Genomic DNA, 20,670 nt, shown 5'->3' with positions numbered 1-20,670 from the left:
TGCACCATACAGACTTATTACTGATCATTCAAGTAATTACGATCTGCATTAGCTCACACGTGACCGGTGGTCGTACACAGGTCTGTAAATTCTCACGCATTGGGAATGTACAGACTTGCGCCTTAGCGCCTCCTAGTGGACATTTGAACGCATGAACAAAATTCACCATGTAAACGTTAAGGTCTGTTTTTAATTAATATCAGGCAGTGTATTTAAATGTACAGGTACATTAATAAAACAAGAGTAGTTAACTGTGCGACATGGAATATGATTAATTAAATACAATAACATTGAGACTTTTTTTTTTAAAGCATAATTGGTTGATTGAGCAGAACCAGGTCACTGGATAAAAGGCTAAAGGAAAAATAGCCATAGATTAAATATTACACTATAGCTAAGCATTGTAGGAATTTGATGATGTTCATATGATCAGCTTATAGGTTTGTTGTACATTGTTATGCAACGTTTATGGCTTTGTACTTGTGCAACTAGCCTATTTATATCTAAGTTTTATTTTGTAGAGTTGTTGGAAATACGATGCATCACTGAATGTGGGGTGTGTGTGTGTGTGTGTGTGTGTGTATATATAGTGTAAGTGGTTGGATAAAAGCATGAAATAAAGAGTGAAAAGTATACACCGTTGTCGGCAGGATTCGAACCTGCGCGGGGAGACCCCAATGGATTTCTAGTCCATCGCCTTAACCACTCGGCCACGACAACTTGAGCACAGCCGCAGCTGATGGCCTTAAAGAGGCAAATAACTTATTATTACTCTTAATATTGCAGCCGGAGACGTTCGATACGTGTTAAGATATTTTAGGATATACATTTTAGCATTATAGTCGAATTCTGCTACAATATAAATGATAATAATAATAACATAACTTTCCTTCTTTTGTCAACCTCACTTCGCCATACTGTTTTGGTCATATTCGATTAGATAATAATCATTTTATTGTTACATACTTATTGTAAAGTTCAACGAAATCGAAATTTTAGAAAACTAGATGAAGATGTGATAGTAATGCTGATATACATTACAACTGGAATGTTGATATACATTACAACTGGAATGTTTTAGTTAGTCCGGGTAACTGATTTTTATTCACTTATAGCAACAACATGGGTTGGACACTTGAACGCACCTTTAATCCAGGCACTTGTGACAGTGTAGCTCAGAATACAGTGCAGTGCAGTACAGCATTTACAACACAAGCATTAAAACATCACTATATAATCCACAGTTTACATTTTACAAAATATCACATCTTCCAGTTGTTGTTGTTGTTGTTTCCACTAACCAACTTCACCCACTATAGAAACAAGGAATAGGCTTTAATCAGGTCCCGCGTGCTATAATGCAGGTGCATCTCAAAATTTTTAAACAGGACCATTTACGTGGAAGGTTTTATGACATGAATATAATTCATATTTCTTCAAGTACATGGATGGTTATCTAGTATCTATAATCAGGTAAAAAAAAAAAAAAAAAAAGCTTTGAAAAAAGCTTTATAACATAAATTAAGCGCTATAAAGTGCACTGTGAGCTCTCTGGCTGTCAGGATTGTGAACAAATGGCCCCGCTGTCTTTTTAAAAATTTTAATCACATGCTTTGTCACGTGACTACATTTCGACCAATGCCTGTTTTGCCCCATGAGTGTTAGGACTTTGTTAGGACTTTTTTGTACTGTGTTAGGACTTATCTAGAATGTGTTAGGAACAGTTTGCCAGTCCGATCGCTGGAGGGTACACGCTTACATTTTACAAAATATCACATCTTCCAGTGGGGTTTTTTCCCCTAACCAACTTCACCCAGCTTCCCCTACTACAGAAATAAGGAATGGGCTTTAATAAGGTCCCACGTGCTATTATACAGGTGCATCTCAAAAATTTTTAATATTGTGTCAGATATTCTAAATTTTGTAATCAAAAAGTGGACCCTTCATATTTTATAGATTCACTACACATAGTGAAATATTTCAAGCCTTTTCTTTGTTTAAATCTTGATTACGGTTTACGTCTCAGGGAAATAAAAAAATGCAGTATCTGAAAATATTGGGATAAAGAATTTATAATACAGAAATGTCGACCTTCTGAAAAATGTGTTCATTTATTCACTCGACACTCGGTCTGGACTTTAATCCTTTTGCATGAATTTCTGCATCGATGCGGCGTGGCATGGAGGCGATCAGCCTGAGGCACTGCTGAGGTGTTCTGGGAGTCCAGGTTGCTTTGATAGCGGACTTCGGCTCGTCTGTATTGTCGGGTCTGGCGTCTCTCAGAGATTCTCTATGGGGTTCGGGTCAGGCGAGTCGGCTGGACGATCGAGCACAGTAACACCACGGTCAGTAAACCAGTTACTAGTAGTTTGGGCGCTGTGGGCAGGTTCGAGTCCTGCTGGAAAAGGAAATCAGCGTCTCCATAAAGCTCGTCAGCAGATGAAGCATGAAGTGCTCTAAAATCTCCTGGTAGACGCTGCATCGACTCTCGACTTGAGAAAACACACTGGACCGACACCAGCAGAGGACATGGCAACCCAAATCATCACTGACTGTGGAAACTCCACACTGGACTTCAAGCAGCTCGGATTCTGTTCCTCTCCTCTCTTCCTCCAGACTCTGGAACCTTGATTTCCAGATGAAATGCAACATTTACTTTCATCTTCCCCGTGATTGTGGTCGTGTACTGAACCAGACTGAGAGATTAAAGGCTCAGGAAACCTCTGCAGGTGTTCTGAGTTAATTATCTGATTAGAGATCTTCTCAGCTCGACATTTCTGCATTATAAATTCTTTATTCGGATATTTTAAGAGACTGGATTTTTGATTTCCATGAGCTGGAAGCCGTAATCATCAAGATTAAAACAAAAAAAGGTTTGAAATATTTCACGTTCCACTTTTTGAATTAAATTACGGGGGAAAAAATGGACTTTTCCATGATATTCAAATTTATTGAGATGCACCTGTAGAAAACTAATCAATGACAGGGTGGTGTGATGCAGCCCAAAGTGAAAGGAGTTACTGATACCAGCCAAAGTCAACTGTCTTCCTTTAACAGCAGGTGTTTTTGTAGTGTATTCCTCTTACACTACAGCAAACATCCAGGAGGCAAGTTCCTGTTATCCCTTTTGTCATAAACAGTTGTTCTCTCACCAGCCTCTCCTTTTTTTAATTTAATAAGATGAAAATGCAGCTTGCCACGTAGTCCTCTATTCCCAGAACTTCCGGTGTGGAGAAAAGTTAAAGGAATAAATTTATCTCAAATTACTGACACTAAGGTTTTTCTTTCATGAAAGTTAAACAAACTTCTCCTTACAGAAAGATTCACCAGAGCAATGTTTATCTGCCTTGAGTTCAGATAGAATCTGTCTATTGTTATTTTTAGCCTTAAATTATGTGAACATTCATCATACAATTGTTAGTACCTGTCTGATGAGTTGTTACTATAGAAACATATTAGAACGAGCGGATTAATACTCGTACCTGATACTTCTATTAATACTTAAATAACTTGCATACCTGTCAGTTGGCTTTCAGACGGCACTATTGTCAGGGCTGTGTGGTTATAGAACATTAATAAGTGGATTAATAAGTGTTGTGGAAAATTTCTAATTTCCCTGTAGCATTTTCCTGATTTTCCTAACATTTCACTACAGTCTGGTACTGCCTAAAATGCTAGTACCCTCAAATGTGGCAGAAAATGTCATTTTCCAATATGAAGCTATGTCCAGACTAGGGCTGGGCGCTACAACAAAAATATCATATCACGATACTTGAGGACATTTCTACGATACACAATGCATATCCCAATATCTAATTTAGCAAACAAACTGTCTGCAAAACAGCAGTAAAATAAACAAGAGTTCAACTAGTTTGACGATACTTTTCGAATATTAAGTTGTTGTTTTTTTTTAATTAAGTCAAATCAAAAGCATCCATTCAGTACCATTTAATTTGTAATTATCAAAAACTTTTTTTTTTTTTTTTTTAAATGCAACACCATACCAACGATATTTCAGAAAAGTGTATCGTGTAATCATTTATCACGGTATTGATATATCAATATAATCGCCCAGCCCTAGTTCAGACTATAGCTTAAAAAGAGTTGTTTTGGTGGCCCGAGATGTTTTAATCTTCTAAACGGTGAAATGAACACTGGCTCGTATAGGGAAATTAGGCCGATTGTACAAATTATTATGATAAAAGATTACGAAGATGATTTTGGACCAGACGGCCATGTGTTTTTGGTGGCCCAAGATGTTTTAAACTCCTATACATTGGTCTGAACATTGACTCATGCAGAAAAGAAAAAAAAAAATAGGCAATTAAGTAACATCCTGTGCTACTTTTAATGGTGAAGAAGACTTTAACGCATAATGGAATCAAGCTGTCCACATTTTAGGAAGTACACTTATTTCAGATTGTTTAGTGTTAAGAGTTGAATGACTGCAGTTTTGATATTGAGTGATCTAATGAGTGGTTTACTACAGACTCTGCTCTAAACACTGATAAAGAAAAAAAAAATAGGCATTTTTGTACCACTTATTGCAACAAATTGTCCTAGTTTATCTAATAAAATGCTATTTTAGGAAGTCTTATTCTGTCAGGTTATTGTGAGAATTTGGAGGACCAAAATGTCTGGACGCTTTAAACAGTCATCAGAATATTAGCCATGTTTCCATCCACCTATTTTTATGCGCATTTTGGAATATCGCATAATTATTATTATTTTTTGGATGGAAAAGCCAAGAAATTGAGTCGGATAAATTCTAAATTGAGTCTTGAGAAATTCTAAATTGAGTCGGATAAATTCTTTATCCGATAAGAAGACGTGCCCGTAAATTACGATGGAAACACATTTACCAAAAAATTTATGTGACTTCACCTCAACAAATCATGTGATTGGGCAATCGACTGATGTGATTGGATATTCAGTGCATGTGGCCGACTTATACGGCGCAATGGCAATGTGTTTTTCTGTCGGAACTGGGGCACGATGGAACGGCATAACTAGACTAACCAGCGGACCGATGTCCTTTTGGTCGTTCTAAAATATGCCTTAGCCAAAGTCTGTCATCAAAGTGGTTCGGTATAATTATCTCCCAGAACTGCCTTGCACGACTGCGAACGCAAGATGACACGACCGCGTTTATTGCGTTTCATCTGCACGCTCTGAGACGCAAGTCATTTATTACGGATGAAAAAAGGCCCACAGTGGCTTCTCCTACTGCAGCAAATTCCATTTTTCTTTTCGATATTTGCCGCCAGTTTATCAGGAAGGGACGCGTTTGCTCTCTTCGACTCACTGGACAGAAACTGAGCTTTGTTCGCAAATGTTTTGTGCGATATTCCAGTTTTGCGCACAAGTTAAATTCGCAACTTTTGATAGAAACATAGCTATTGACTTTGAGGAAAAGGAATTTTAGACAACATACACTATACAGCCAAAAGTAAGCGGACACCTGACCATCACACCCATATGTGGTTCTTCCCCAAACTGTTACCACAAAGCTGGAAGCACACAGTTGTTTTAGGATGAGCATGACAATGCCCCTGTGCACAAAGCGAGCTCCATGAACACATGACTGGCCAAAGCTGGAGTTAAACATTTGCAGTTAATCTTTCCTTCTGCTGTATTTCTTTGCGACATGTTCCCTCCGTGAACCTACTTCACGGTGTCTGTCGCAAAAATAATTTTTAAAAACAAACAGCAAAAAACAGTTGTTACGTAATGTTAAAAGCTGTAATAAGCCTCATTTATAGTTCAGAACCAGGTGGCTAGTGGATGTAAATAAACCAAACAAGCGCGCACTACTACGGACAGTAATTTTGTGATGTCACGTGACGCCGCAGAGAGTTCATTGTGGAGCGAGACACGTGACCTCGCACAACTACGCTCAGCGTTGTTTTTCCACCGGCATTCAGGCGAATTCCGCCTCGTGCACTATAGGATTGGCTATTATTCATAGCCGATCCGCTGACTGGACAAGATTAACGACAAAACGAGTCGACGGCGCGGAAGGCGGGACGGTTCCAACCAATCATCGTGTGGAAGGCGGGATTTGTAGGAATACGGGCGGAGAACGAAATACCGCCCGAGCTGGAGAAGGCCTGCTGCTGTTTTCAGTAGGGAAAGAGGGGAAGAAAAATGGCGGCTGTGTGCGACCCGGAGAGGGACACCGGCCATTCCGCTCGAGCTTTCTCCCGCTAATCGAGTCCGCTGCTCTGTCGGACTTTTGGAAACAACTTTACAGGAGAGTGGACTCGGAGTTTATTGAGAACTGCGTGCTTTTGTGAGGTTTGTTTTCTGTATGACTCGTGGCGCGAAAGAGGCTGCAAATAAAGAGAAAACAGTAATTAAGTATTGTACCACATATACTGTTACAAAACATTAAATATGAGAGGAAGAAGAGGCAGGCCGGCTGTCCGGGGACTACTGCAGGATGAGGCATCTCCAGCAGTGGCGCGAGGCAGTCGAGGCGGCCGAGGCAGAGGCAGGGGGAGAGGCAGAGGCAGAGGAGTGTGGACGCTGAGCTGTGAGGCGGATGGAAACTACCAGCCATCGAAAAGGGGGCGACGGAGAGGAAGCTCGTTACCGAGGGGCAGAGGAGGCAGAGGCAGCAGGGGTAAAAGAGGAGGAGGAGGAGGCAGAGGAAGGCGCAAAACACTGAGTAAAATAATCTACGACGACCACGACAGCAGCAACGAGGAGGAGGAAGACGTCGTGAGTTTACAGTCCGAGGGAGACGAGGACGAGTTTCTCCGCCGCTCTGAAGACGATGCGGATTATGAAGAAGATGAAGAAGAGCATTTAGATGATGATGATGGTGGTGGTGGTGATGATGGCTCCGACTATGTGGAAGAACTGCCGGACGAGGACGACGCGAGCTGCAGCAGTTTACGGAGCCGAAGCAGCACCTGCGGCGACACACCGGGTAACCGTCTGAACCTTAGCTAGCAATGATTTCTACTTAACGTTAGCTTATAAGCTAATGTTTTGGCTCATCACACGGTCAAAGCTTAGTGCGCATGCGTGGATTCAGGTGGCTCCCAATGCCAATCACAGTTCCGTCAATACCGTTATTTTTTACCTGGCAGCTTTTGTTCAAAATGGAGGCCGCGTCTGTTTACCCGGGATGTGGGGCATCAGCGTCGTCTGCTCCTTACAGAGAGTTTGTGTGGTTTTGTTTTGCAACACGTAGTGTTGTCCACTCTTTTTTTTTTTTTTTTTTTCCAGGGGAAAGTAGTTTTAATACGTTAACAAAAAATCGCCGCCAAGCAGTTCGCCAGATGACGTCATGTGCTAATTTGTATATTCATTGGCTCGCCGTGCCATTTGCATATCTAGACTTGTTAGGCAGCTTTCACACATATTAGTCCGGTTCCTGAGTGGATTGAATATATTTTTGGGTTTGTTTGCGCTTCGGTTTTCGTTTGTGTTCTCGCCGCACACGATTAAACGCACAAAAAGAAAAGTCGTTCTCCCTGAGTCGTGTGTAGATCTAAAACGCATGCGTAAAACTCATCGGTCAGGAATACGACAATGCAGAATAACATTTTTGTTTTAAAAACTTAAACAAACCTTTGCCAAGTGTGCATTGAAATCACCAGAGCACTCGATTTATTCACTTTATTTATTTGTAAATATAGCCTAAAGGAAGTTTGAAATAAAGACTTCTGCATGTAGGACAAAAAATGATTAGTAATTGGTTGTTGGGGACAGTGGTGAGCAGCGATTGGTTGTTGGGGACAGTGGTGAGCAGCGATTGGTTGTTGGGGACGGTGCTGAGCAGCGATTGGTTGTTGGGGACGGTGCTGAGCAGCGATTGGTTGTTGGGGACGGTGCTGAGCAGCGATTGGTTGTTGGACGGTGCTGAGCAGCGATTGGTTGTTGGGGACGGTGCTGAGCAGCGATTGGTTGTTGGGGACGGTGCTGAGCAGCGATTGGTTGTTGGGGACGGTGCTGAGCAGCGATTGGTTGTTGGGGACGGTGCTGAGCAGCGATTGGTTGTTGGGGACGGTGCTGAGCAGCGATTGGTTGTTGGGGACGGTGCTGAGCAGCGATTGGTTGTTGGGGACGGTGCTGAGCAGCGATTGGTTGTTGGGGACGGTGCTGAGCAGCGATTGGTTGTTGGGGACGGTGCTGAGCAGCGATTGGTTGTTGGGGACGGTGCTGAGCAGCGATTGGTTGTTGGGGACGGTGCTGAGCAGCGATTGGTTGTTGGGAATGTAGGCTCACAGAAATGCAGTTGCATAGGTGTGCCGTATGTCTTCGCAATTAGCTGTACTGCCAACATAAGCTTGTTACCTAGCCTGATCTTTTAAACAGTCCACCTCAACTTCTTAATCAATGATTACTTAAAGTAAATTTTGTTTTAAAAAAAAATTTAATAGCTTCATCTGCCGATAGGTCTATATCAAGTCATTATATGTGGAAAGTGGTCAAAATGCAAACTAATTAAGGGCACTCCTATTTGCCGTAATCCCAGAAAAATCAGACAGTTCCAAGAAGGCTTAAATTTCAATTTGTGAGTTCAGTTAAGACCAGGACAGGTCAACATAGTTCACACACTATAGTGTGTTTATTACAAATAACTATCCAGGTTTCCTGCATCACTCTGTAATCTGAACAAATACTTTCTCAGCTACTCCTATTTGAAGTGTATTTACCGATATGACCCCCTGAAGGAGCCCGTTAAGGTGCATCGGTCCTATTTCTTGAAGCTGCACTCGGTAAACAATGGAAGGATTTTCCCCCTGCACCTCCCGCTTATTTGGGACGCTGCACTCGAGGGAGTGTGTGTTGTGGGAGTCTGCTGCCGTGTTGTTACATTAACTCAAAATGGAATCACATTATTCCTAATCAAGTGCTGCCCTTGGCTTTTTCTTGCTAGGAGCTTGGTTTAGTTGCTACATCAGCTTGAACAGAATGTGGTAGTCAGTAGTTTTAGATATATAACACTACTGTGAAGGTAGGAAGAGTTCTCTGGAGGTTGTAAGGTGGTGACTTTATTTCCCACGTGACACTATTGTTAACACCAACCCCGGCGCCTGCAGTCTTATGGTAATTTAGTTTGTTTCTTTAGTTTTTCCTTAAAAAAAAAAAATCGTGACACCATTTAGCTGTCAGATGATGTTGTGTTAGCAGAGAAAGCTGATGAATGATTACATCCTGCTACCTCCAGCTAAAACACTGATGAAGGTTTGCACCTCAGTAGCTGACTACCTCTGTTGTGCTTGTAGAGAACGTTAACAGGTTCTACTACGGGAAATTGGTGTGCCGTGCTTTAGTGTAATGGGAATAATGGAAAAGTGTTGGATAACTGATTAGTGTCCTCCAGCGTGCGGTTCGATACTATCCAGTAAAGAAGTCCTGTAAGGGCCCTTATTTTGCATGGATTTTTCTGTGTAATCGCTCGTGTCCTTAAAGCTACAGGATGTTAGAATTTGGATTTTCAGCCTATTCTAAAAGTCCAAGTTACGTAGTGGAAGAACTTTTTCATAAAGTGGGTTGTGCTACACTGTTCCAGCAAGTGTATACCTTTAGAGCTAATAGTAATATACCTAAATAGTAATGACACCGGTGGTGTAGTGACATGCGATTTAGTACAGTAGTATGCAGTTTGGGACGCGAGTATTAACGCCTCTCGGTTTTGCGGAATCTTTGAGAATAACAACTTTATTGTGCACTGTAATGTGATTGGTAAAAGACGAACGCCAGAAAACAAATGAACATGTTCAGCAAAAAAAAACATGAGAAACAAACTCAGTCATCACTGAATCCTTTTTGCTTTTAAAGTGTATTGGAGCACCCCTCTCTCTCTTTCTCTCTCCCTCCCTCTCTCTCTCTCTTTCTCTCTCTCCACCCCCCCTCACTCTCTCTCTGTCTGTCTCTCTCTCTGTCTCTCTTGATTGGCTGTGGCTCCTGCCAGTCACCGTGTAGTCAGACCTCTTTCAAGCCTAGAGTTGTGTGTTCGGTGTATCTGAGCATGTATGATCAATCAACATTGTTTTATGGAGAACCCCCTCCCCCCGCTGGCTCAAATGGTGTTTTTTGTTGCTGCTGTTTTTGTTTGTTTGTTTGTTTGGTTTTTCATTTTTAACAACGCCTAATTGAACTTTAATTTTTTCTCTAGCAGAAATGCAGTCCTATAATTCTGTTCACTGAACAGAGATCTACAGAAAACGGTAATAGGCGTTTGTCCCGCTATGAAAACGTAATGTCTACCTGCAAGTAAATTTCACGGTATGATGCCGCATCCTCTAAACAGCGATCACAATAGTTTAGCATTTGCTGCATCAGCTCTTGAACTGTCTGTGCTCAAGCTTTCGTTTTGAATAATTCGGCATCTTCAGGCTCGCGCCGTGCTTGCGTGAGTTATGCTGAGGAGTCGTTTTGACGGCGCTGACTAACGATACGAGTTCTCATTGGAAAAGGAAGCGTATCGACACATCTGCCTGACTTGGGCACGGCTTCTGCTTTGTGTTGCTCAGCAAAGTGTTGGCCTGTGAGCGACAGGACTGCGGCCGCACCTCATGCGAGACTAATTAGAGGAGAAAAGGAAAGGTTGGGCTTTGTGGTGCAGACGGTGTAAGAGCGTGAGGTTAGAAGTCAATATGAATATATTCATATTAGAATGTTGAATTCCAGCGTTATGAACGTGACCTCGATATTGACTCGCCAACTGTCTCTCCGCCTGCTCAGGGTTAGTATCAGTGAAACACGTGTCTAGTCAGGTGACCTCTCAGAGAGAACGTGGATCAGTATTCAAAAGTATGAGAGATCTATCTATTTTTTGTTCGGGTTATGGATGTAGTATCATATGGACAGACAAACACATTATTTATAATAATGAAGGCGATATGAACAAACACAAGGATGTTTTAATAATAATAATTAAGTGTGTGTTTTTGTATGTATTATTGAGAAAAATCTGGGATTATGGATGGGACATTTTTGTTCTATTGATGTGATGTGTGTGGATTGTAGACCGTTAACGTATAAAACAACTGAAATGCGAATCAAGTTTTAGCACTTGGCCTTTATTTATTTACATCTGTCGCCCCATCAGTCTATATATTTATCTATTTATCTGTCTACCTGCCGTTATGTCTATCCAGATGTCTCAATTTTTTAGGGATGCACCGATATTAAAATTCTTGGCCGAAGCCGAACATAATGAGAAACTTGGTCGAAGGCCGAACACGTTTTTTTCCATTTATTTTGCCATTTTTTTTCACCGCTGCGTAAATTAAATAGTCAGAACGTGCTTTTTACTATTTTGTCTTGCTTTTCAAAGAAAAAAACAATTACAAAAACTACAATTTCAAAATATTTATTTAACACTGGACATTTTTTTTTCATTCCAGCAGGCATAGGCTACCAACAAGACACAATATAACTTGAAATAAATAAATGAGTAAAATAAAAATATTTTGATGTGGTCATCTTTGAGCCCCCCTCGAATAGCCGATGTTGGGCCTCTAACGGACTGCTGAAAGAATGGAACACTCTGTAGCCTACGACTAAAAAGTGCATTGACAAGAGTGCAGAAAATGGTTCTATTGGGTTCTATACGTCTGATTATATTGGGGAGATATACCGCTCGCGTCCCTGTACACCGCGCGGAGTATTAGAGTAGATATAGGATAGTTAGATACGTTGTTAATGTTATGTTCCTTGATAGATTTAGTTAGTTTAAACTATAGATCAGTTCATTTAGTCCCCGCTGGTGTTTCCGCTCCCAGTCTATAGTACTAGTTCATGTTTTTTGTTTTGTGTTGCGACCCTGTTTTCTGTGACCGCGACTCTGATTCCTGCCTTGCCCCGTTTATGCCTGTTTGCCGATCGCTCGACCCTCTGCCTGTCTTGACTACGTTTTTTGGATTACGATTTGGTCTGCCTGCCCTTAAATAAATACGTCTGTACCTACTTCCGTACTCCACTCCCTTACGTCTCGCGGCGTGACTGAATTCTCTGGAACAGAAACAAAACAAACGCACGTGTCCACGGTAAACAATGTCACGGTTGTCAACATCCGAAGAGCATGCGCTCGCTGAGCAGTCGTGCACGTAGATCGTGCATGCGCGCGCCCCCTCGTCTCTCCGAGCGCGCTGCCGGAAGTGGAGGTCGTGCCATTCGCGCGTCTCACTCTGGTTGCTAGGCTATTTGGCCACGTCATCAAACACGTCATTGTTCGGTCAAATTTATTCTGCCTTTTCACTAATTTCAGTCGCCGAACATTCGGTGCATCCCTACTATTTTTCTTTCTCTCACAGTCTCTCTATATACCCTGTCATGACCATGATGTTCTCTTTGTCTCTTTATCATCCGTGTCTCTGTCTCTCTGTCTATCTTTCTATTGTTCTCTCTTTATCTTCTATCTCTGTGTGTCTGTGTACATGAAGAGCTTCCTCATCCAACACGAGTAGCTTTTTCTTCTCCTTTGCGGTTTAACTTCTGCGCTTATAATTTCTTTTGCTTTTTTAAATTCCCGTAGGCCGCAAGAGAACTCGTGTGCATCGTCCGCATGCCCCTGTCTTCGAGGAGAAGGATGTCCCCCCTCTGGAGCTCCCCAAGTCATCTGACGATGCGCTGGTGCCAGCTACGCACCTCCTCACGGCAGCCTCCATCTACGAGGTGCTGCGAAACTTCAGCACTGTGTTGCGGCTCTCTCCGTTCCGCTTCGAGGACTTCTGCGCAGCTCTGTCGGGACAGGATCAGTGCACGCTTCTGGCCGAGACGCACATCTCGCTAATGAAGGCCATCCTGCGCGAGGAGGACACGTCTAACACGAGCTTCGGCCCAGCAGATCTGAAGGACAGCGTGAACTCAAGTCTCTATTTCATGGATGGGATGACGTGGCCCGAGGTGGTGCGGGCCTACTGCGAGAGTGACCCCGAGTACCAGCATGTTCTGAGCGTCCAGAACCAAGACGACTTCCCCTATGAACCTCTTGAGAGCAAGCTGAAAGGTTGGTGTATATCGCACGGGATTGTTTTTCGATCGGGATATTACGCATATTTTGCTTGTTTTGAACTTTATACAGTGCTGTTGAATGCTAGATTCTGATTGGTCAGAAGGTGTTGGGAGTCTGATAAGGGAACTGTTTATAGCTGTTATAATGTAAGCAGTAACCGGAACCAACTTATTTTCATGTATGTTACACAATATTGCTCGTACCTCTAAAATGTATTTTGTACAGCATTCTATATTAAACAAATGTTTTATCTTTGGCAAATTGTTGTGTTATAAGAGGAATAAAACACTTCAGGATGGGATATTACTGGAAACCATTAACTTCAGGGTCAGATTGCATCATGCCAGCACTTCATCGATTATTTTCCTATAAGAGCATGCACTGTTGTGTGTTTTATTCCTTATTTGTATCCCTGCAGGTTATCTGCACGTATTGCACCGCCACGTCATGCGGCTCATGACGGTTCAATATGGATGTTTAGAAGCTCATTCTAGAGAGTTAGAGGATTGATATCATATCATTAATATCATTCAGATGATCAGGATGGACATTCAGTGTGTATGGATGTGCTTCAGATTAGTATAAATATTAACGTACACAGATCAGCCATAACATTAAAACCACGGACAGGTGACGTGAATAACGTTGATTATCTCGCTACGACGACACCTATTAAGAGGTGGGATATATTAGGCAGCAAGTGAACAGTCAGTTCTTGAAGCTGATGTGTTGGAAGAAGGAAAAAAATGGGCAAGCGTAAGGATCTGAGCGACTCTGACAAGGGCCGAATTGTGATGGACGGATGACTGGGTCAGAGCGTCTCCAAAACGGCAGGTCTCATGGAGGGTTCCCGGTATGCGACGGTTAGTACCTACCAAAAGTGGTCCATGGAAGGACAAACAGTGAACCAGGGACAGGGGCGCCCAAGGCTCACTGATGCATGTGGAGAGCGAAGGCTAGCTCGTCTGGTCCGATCCTACAGAAGAGCTACTGTAGCACAGATTGCTGAAAAAGTTAATGTTGTCTATGATAGGAAGATGTCCGAACACACAGTGCATCACAGCTTGCTGTGTACGTGGCTTTGTAGCCACAGACCGGTCAGAGTACCCATGCTGACCCCTGTCCACTGCCGAAAGCACTCACAATTGGCACATGAGCATCAGAACTGGACCGTGGAGCAGCGGAAGAAGGTGGCCTGGTCTGATGAATCAAGTTTTCTTTTACATCAGGTGGACGGCCGGGTGCGTGTGCGTCACTTACTTGGGAAGAGATGGCACCAGGATGCACTATGGGAAGAAGGCAAGCCAGTGGAGGAAGTGTGATGGTCTGGTCAATGTTCTGCTGGGGAACCTTGGGTCCTGGCATTCATGTGGATGTTACTTTGACATGTAACACCTACCTAAACACTGCTGCAGACCAAGTGCACCTCTTCATGGCAACGGTATTCCCTAATGGCAGTGTTCTCTTTCAGCAGGATAATACGCCCTGCTACCCTGCAAAAAATGTTCAGGAATGGCTTGAGGATCATGACCAAGAGTTCACGGTGTTGACTTGACCTCCAAATTCCCCAGATCTCAATCCGATCGAGCATCTGTGGATATGCTGGACAAACAAGTCCAATCCATGGAGGCCCCACCTCACAGCTTACCAGACTTAAAGGATCTGCTGCTAACCTTCAGAGGTCTTGTGGAGTCCATGCTTCGACAGGTCAGAGCTGTTCTAGCGGCACAAGGGGGACCTACGCAGTATTATGCAGGTGGTTTTAATGTTCTGGCTGATCGGTGTTTGAGTATGAACACTTGCCGTATGAGTACAAGGATAAGGATAGAGACAGTTAGATGATCAGTACGCGTGTTTTACATCGGTACATATTAGTAAAGCTGCTATGTTTTAAGGATCAGTATGGATGTTTATGAACGTTTTGCTTATCTCCTCCATGCAGTCCTACAGTTCCTGGTGGATCAGTACTTGGCGACTAATGTGGCGCGGGAGGAGCTGATGTCAGAGGGCGTGGTCACGTACGACGATCACTGCCGCGTGTGCCATCACCTTGGCGACCTGCTATGCTGCGAGACCTGCTCCGCCGTCTATCACCTGGAGTGTGTGAAGCCGCCGATGCTCCAGGTGCCCGAGGAAGAGTGGCAGTGCGAGGTGTGTGTAGCTCACCGGGTGCCAGGTGTGGGGGACAGTGTGACGGAGAGCCAGAAGACCCGGCCCTACATCAGACATGAGCCGATCGGATTCGACCGTCACCGGAGGAAATACTGGTTCCTAAACCGAAGGATCATAGTGTGAGTGTAAAGCTTAGAGAAGGAGCAATGCAGCAATTTCCACCTGACATCATCACATGGTTTGTCAGTTCCTTTTTTTCCTCTCTCTCTTTTTTTAAGTTTAGAAATAACCGTTTTCCTTCCTTCGACCCCGTGGCAATGAGAACGTTTGAGGATTTTATAGTACGTTTCATACACAGGGGTAACGGAGAGTAGTGTACTTTCAGCATCAGGGCACATTGTTCCAATGTGAAGCACATTATGTTTATTTACTTGGACCGTCCCATGCTGGGTAACATATCGGGCAGTAAGTTTCTCTGCAGCGTTTCCGGTCTCCGACCAGTCGTCGCATGTGATGTTCAGTGCGCACAGGTCTTGGATGGATGTTCTTCTCCATTTGTTTTGGGGGCGTCCTCATCGACGTTGGCGCCTGGTGGTACCCGTGTCATTGCAGGGATCTGACTGGCTGGCTGGCCACATCCTCCAAATGGCCAGCCAGAGTCTCTCGTGGGTGCAGGTGACATGGAGCTTGTACATGCCACTCCGTCGTACCACCTCTTTGTTGGTGATATGATCATAACATGATCAACATTATGTTTAAACGCACCTCATTTCAAACTTGTATTTAGTACTTGTCCGACAATGAATAAAAAAGACTGGGACATGAAAGCATCTTGTCTGTAGTGCCTGGCCTAGAATGGAAGATTTGTCTCCCCTCACTGCACGTACACATAGCCATGATCTCCTGTTAGGTGGTTGGGAGTTAATTTACTGCCGATTTAGTGCCACTGTGACCAAAGACAGCCGAAGACAGTCTTCTGAAATTTTCAGTTAAAATCTGAGTTTTGCTGCTATGAAGCTGGTATAAAAGCCACCAATAGGGGGACGGCATGGGATGATGCAAAACTCACAGGACAGATACAGAAGTGGCGACGGTGGAAGATAAAGAAACATGCTCATGGATAGAAAAACATTTTTACCTTTTACCTCAAGCCCTCCTCGAATATTTGTTTTTGCAGGCAGTTTTCCTGCATGAGCCCGGATCACACTGATTGATGTAAGCAGAACTTCATTAGAGGACGTTTATTCCTCGCCATATAATCTGACGTGGAGAACATGTGTTCTCGCTCATGCTGTTGTAGGAATCGGGCAAGATTTTATTGGTTTCATCTCGCGCAGTGTGGCGAGTTATTATCTCTGAAATTGTACAGTGTAAAACAAGTTTTAGAACTTTTGTGTTGATTATTTAAGGTTCTAGACTGTTATCGACAGACTTATTAATAGTTTGTTTAGATCTTAAGCTTCAGCCTTTTAACTCGTTCCACGTTAACAAATTGTTGCCCTTTTCAGCGAGGAGGACGGCGAGCACGAGAACAAGACGATCTGGTATTACAGTACCAAGGTGCAGCTGGCGGAGCTGTTGGAAGTGCTGGATAAGACGTACTGGGAGAAACAGCTGTGCAGTACACTGGAGGAACTACGAGACGAGATCCACACACACATGGACATCACGGAAGAGCTCACTAACAAAGCCAGAGGCAACATCAAGTCTTACCTGACCGCAGCTAACGGTAAGGATCAGCTAGGTCATGCATGGGGTTAGTTAACTGTGCTCAAACCCTGGTGCAGTTCCTCCTTGGTGCAATCACACTCGGCATGTGGGCAAAACAAGGGGTCAGTGTGCGTCTAAGCGAGGCAGCGAGTCCGGTTCCATGTGACCTCTGACACACTTTCAATTCTGAATCTCCACAACTGCAAGAAGTGAACCAAACGTGGTGTGTGTTTTGGATTGCAGGAGACTTTTTTTTTTATTATTATTATTATTTTTTGGTAGGTTTGGGTGTTGCTAAACTGAGCCGTGACGTGCAACCTGAACAGATCAGAAATGTGGTGTGCATCGGTTTTAAATGAGTCGAAGCAACAATCATAAATCGATATTATTGATTATAATAGATCAACACAGAACCAACTGGTGTGTATTTTTAAAAAAATTTTAAAAAAGAGGCAATTTTAAACTGATGTGTAAATAAACTAGTGAGGTGATTTGCTTATAATTATGATAATTTAAAAGAATCTTCTCTACATCATTAATTGCAAATTGAATGGGGGCGTATACAAGGTTCTGAACAAAGTTATTCACATATCGTTCTGAGACTTCTAAACGTATCATAATGTAGCAGATTCAGGGATTTGGTCAAATATCGAACTGTTGCCTTAAGAATTAAAATCGGATCGCGTTTTGTAGAACGTTTGCGCTACTAATGTGTTTGGACCAAAAAACCCTAAAAGTGAGATTAACGGTGGACGTATACGCAGAATGTTGTAAACTACTATCTAGTAAAATATTTAGCACTGGTGCAGTGTTCTTTTTTTCTTTGTTCTTTTGTTAGTTCTGTTCACTCTCGACAAAATTACATTGACCTTTTTTTCCACCTCCGTATAAGTATGCATTGACGTCACTTTCCCGCCGGAACGGAATGGCTGGTTTTATTAGGGGAAGCTGCTTATCAGCTTAAATTAAAGGCAGCTGGACTCGACAGTGACCCTTACAACATGCCCAAGAAACTGTGGTCCATGGACATTGGCATGTGGACAGAAATGGGTTTTTCCGACATTTATATGTACCTGATTTCGACGCTGAGGAAACACACTAAGCAAAGCCTGAAGGCCTACAAAAGCCTTGGTCCTACTTCAAGGCGGGATTTGTTGGAGAAAGTAAAGTGACAAGAACACCAGTAAACATTCTGGTTGTATGTGCAAATATTTTTATTATATAATTTTATCTGGTAAACCGTAAGCTAGCTAGTCCTAGTTAGTTTGTAGCTAACACTGCTTCCACTTACTAAGGTTATATATTTGTGAAGGTAAAACACAGTCAGAGAGGGAATGAGCCCCCGTTATTCATCGGTGGAAATAGACAGCGTTTTAAAAAGAAATATGTAGCAATTTTTTCATCATTGTACAGCATGAATACCACATGCCAAAAGAGCTTACACTTACACTGCTCGACTTGGTGAAAAAAGGACTGAATGGGTTTTTGGCACTCTGTAAAAAGATCGCTCTGAATTCTTGTTGAATTTGTTAGCACAGTCGATGTATCGCATGTCTTTTCTGTGTTCACGCTGTACACTAATGCTGTCGCTCAGTCTTTTTGCCACTCAGTGGGCGTGACCGCGGCGAGTTCCAGCTACCGTGACGTTACGTGCATACCCTCTATTGATCAGTGAAGAAGAAGAAGAAGAAGAAGCCTTGTCATGTATACATTACAGCACAGTGACATTCATTTTATCGCATATCCCAGCTTGTTAGGAAGCTGGGGTCAGAACGCAAGGACAATGGAGCAGAGAGGGTTAAGGGCCTTGCTCAAGGGCCCAACAGTGACAGCTTGGCGGTGTTGGTGCTTGAACCCCCTGGCCTTCTGATCAGTAACCCACTGCCTTAACCTCAGAGCCACCACTGCCCTGATTAAAAGATTGCAATGATTGAAAGAGTAGAACATTTTCGACCCTTACATACTTCCCAACCACACTTTTGAGTTCTGGATTGTTTAATTGTGTGCGCTATGAAGACAAAACAAAATCGCAGATCATACCGTCTCAGTTTCTCTCGGACTTGATAAATGGACTAAAAGCATCCTTAGTGTCTACCGCAGAGGTTCCCAACCTAGAGGTGTCGCTTGATTTATAAATCGTAATAGTCGTGAGAGAAATTAATATTAGAAATCTTGAAGACGGATTTTGTGCACTAATGTTTTGAACTGTTGCCAGGAGTTGACAAAATTCCCGTCCGTCTGTCACCACTGAATAAACTACTTACGTAAATGACCTAGTTTTTGGCTACCTGCTTGCTATTTTAGACCGTTGTTGAGTACAAATACTAATATTATTTAATTTTTCATATTACAGATAGTGGTTGTATTTTAAGAACCTCTCATGTCTCCGTCAAACCTACCGAAAGGTCTGTTTTCCGCCTGGAAACCAGTACTTTATAACGAAATACTCTACTAATCTGCTAATGTCAGAGTTTTTGATTTGAGACTTGGCCCATGACAGCAATCATGATGACAGTGGAAAGTTTTAAAGAGAGACAGAGCTTGTCGGTGTGTTTAACGTTGCCATGCATGAAATCACCAAACGTTTTCCAGTTCGATTCGGAACCCTGACGGGCTGCGCTGATGGTTTTTTCCAGATGTACATAAGATGCACAGCAAGTGTGAATAATACCGCTCAAATTTATAATTCCATATGAGGGCTTTTTCACAAATATTTGGAACCCTGGTCTACCATGGGCGGCTGGTGGTATGGGCAGGTGGTAGAGCGGGTTGTCCACTAATCGTAGGGTTGGCGGTTCAATTCCCGGCCCACATGCCTCCACATACCGAACTGTCCTTGCGCAAGACACTGAACCCCATGCCTTGTATGGCAGCTCTGCTACCATTGGTGTGAGTGTGTGTGTGTGTGTGTGTGTGAATGGGTGAATGAGACACAGTGTCAAGCACTTTGGATAAGTGCAGACCATTTACTATGTAGTAACCTTTACCATCCCGTGTATTGCATTGCGCTGCGCTGGTCATTCAGTCACTACTGTAGTGTTGTCTGCACTGCTTGCACTGTACTTGCACTTAAAGTAGTCCTGTGCACAAGACGTCACATGTTCCACTACGTATAGGTAGCAGCCATAAAAAATGACCCGACCTGTCTTGACTCGGGTTGTATGGATGCCTTGGCTGGTTTCCAAGTGGCTTAGTTAGCTGACCATGTTTATGAAGCCGGGTAGGGCTCTGTTCGTTTAGCATGACTAGTATAAAGAACTAGCACTTGGTGAGATAATTTACTGGTCTGCCTGCCACTGAGTGTGTGTTAATTTGCTGTGAAAAGGCTCCTAGGATTTAATTATTTATTTTTTTTAAAAAGGAGGCTGTTCCACATGTTCATTTCGAGTTCCACAGCACTGTTTGACAACGTTATTCATATGTTGGCTTGTCGTCATGCTTGATTAGTAAATCTTAAAATTTTACTATGTTTACGATCATTTAGATTTGTCCGATTTTATTATTTTCAGTTTCAGTTTTTTTTTTTGTTTTGTTTTTTTTTAACTTGTCATTGAAGGCAGAAAAATAACGTTTCCTGATTAGTCAGTATTTAAACATAGCGATCATTTATATAAATAAGCATGACGGTTATATGTCGTTATTCAGTCTTTTCTCTTTACTCTTCCATCATCTGTGCAAGCGAGAAGCGAAATGCTGTCATTTACAGCACGTTTCGATGTGGGTGTGATCTTATCTCTGTCCTTAGGAAGTCTTTTCAGATCTTTATCAGCCACCACAGAAGGATTGCCACACAGCCAGCATAAAAACTACAGAATGTGCATGAAATGCGTAGAGCCACGTGCCTAAACTCTGCATTCAGCTCAGAGGAG

At 42.8% G+C, this 20,670-nt stretch overlaps 1 protein-coding gene and 1 non-coding gene across 6 annotated transcripts in view; one reads left to right on the top strand and one right to left on the bottom strand.

Annotated features, from left to right (window-relative positions):
- Nucleotides 1-638: 638 nt before the first annotated feature.
- Nucleotides 639-720, bottom strand: trnas-aga (transfer RNA serine (anticodon AGA)). Its single transcript has one exon. It is a non-coding gene; the product is annotated as a tRNA-Ser (tRNA).
- Nucleotides 721-6,078: 5,358 nt separating this feature from the next.
- LOC108273119 (nucleosome-remodeling factor subunit BPTF) overlaps nt 6,079-20,670 on the top strand; it is a 56,681-nt gene continuing 42,089 nt past the window's right edge. For 4 of the 5 annotated variants that reach the window (XM_053684148.1, XM_053684146.1, XM_053684147.1 and 1 more), the window contains exons 1-4: nt 6,079-6,934; nt 12,500-12,973; nt 14,922-15,270; nt 16,600-16,820. In XM_053684148.1, coding sequence (XP_053540123.1) covers nt 6,397-6,934; nt 12,500-12,973; nt 14,922-15,270; nt 16,600-16,820 — 1,582 coding nt within the window. In that variant the 5' untranslated portion in view covers nt 6,079-6,396. The remainder of the gene's footprint in view (nt 6,935-12,499; nt 12,974-14,921; nt 15,271-16,599; nt 16,821-20,670) is intronic. The other variant, XM_053684149.1, reaches the window with a different exon arrangement.

This window comes from Ictalurus punctatus, chromosome 12 (genome assembly GCF_001660625.3).
Source record: "Ictalurus punctatus breed USDA103 chromosome 12, Coco_2.0, whole genome shotgun sequence".
Taxonomy (NCBI): Eukaryota; Metazoa; Chordata; class Actinopteri; order Siluriformes; family Ictaluridae; genus Ictalurus; species Ictalurus punctatus.
The sequence above is the reverse complement of the archived record's forward strand: the minus strand, read 5'-3'. Positions and strand labels throughout refer to the sequence as shown.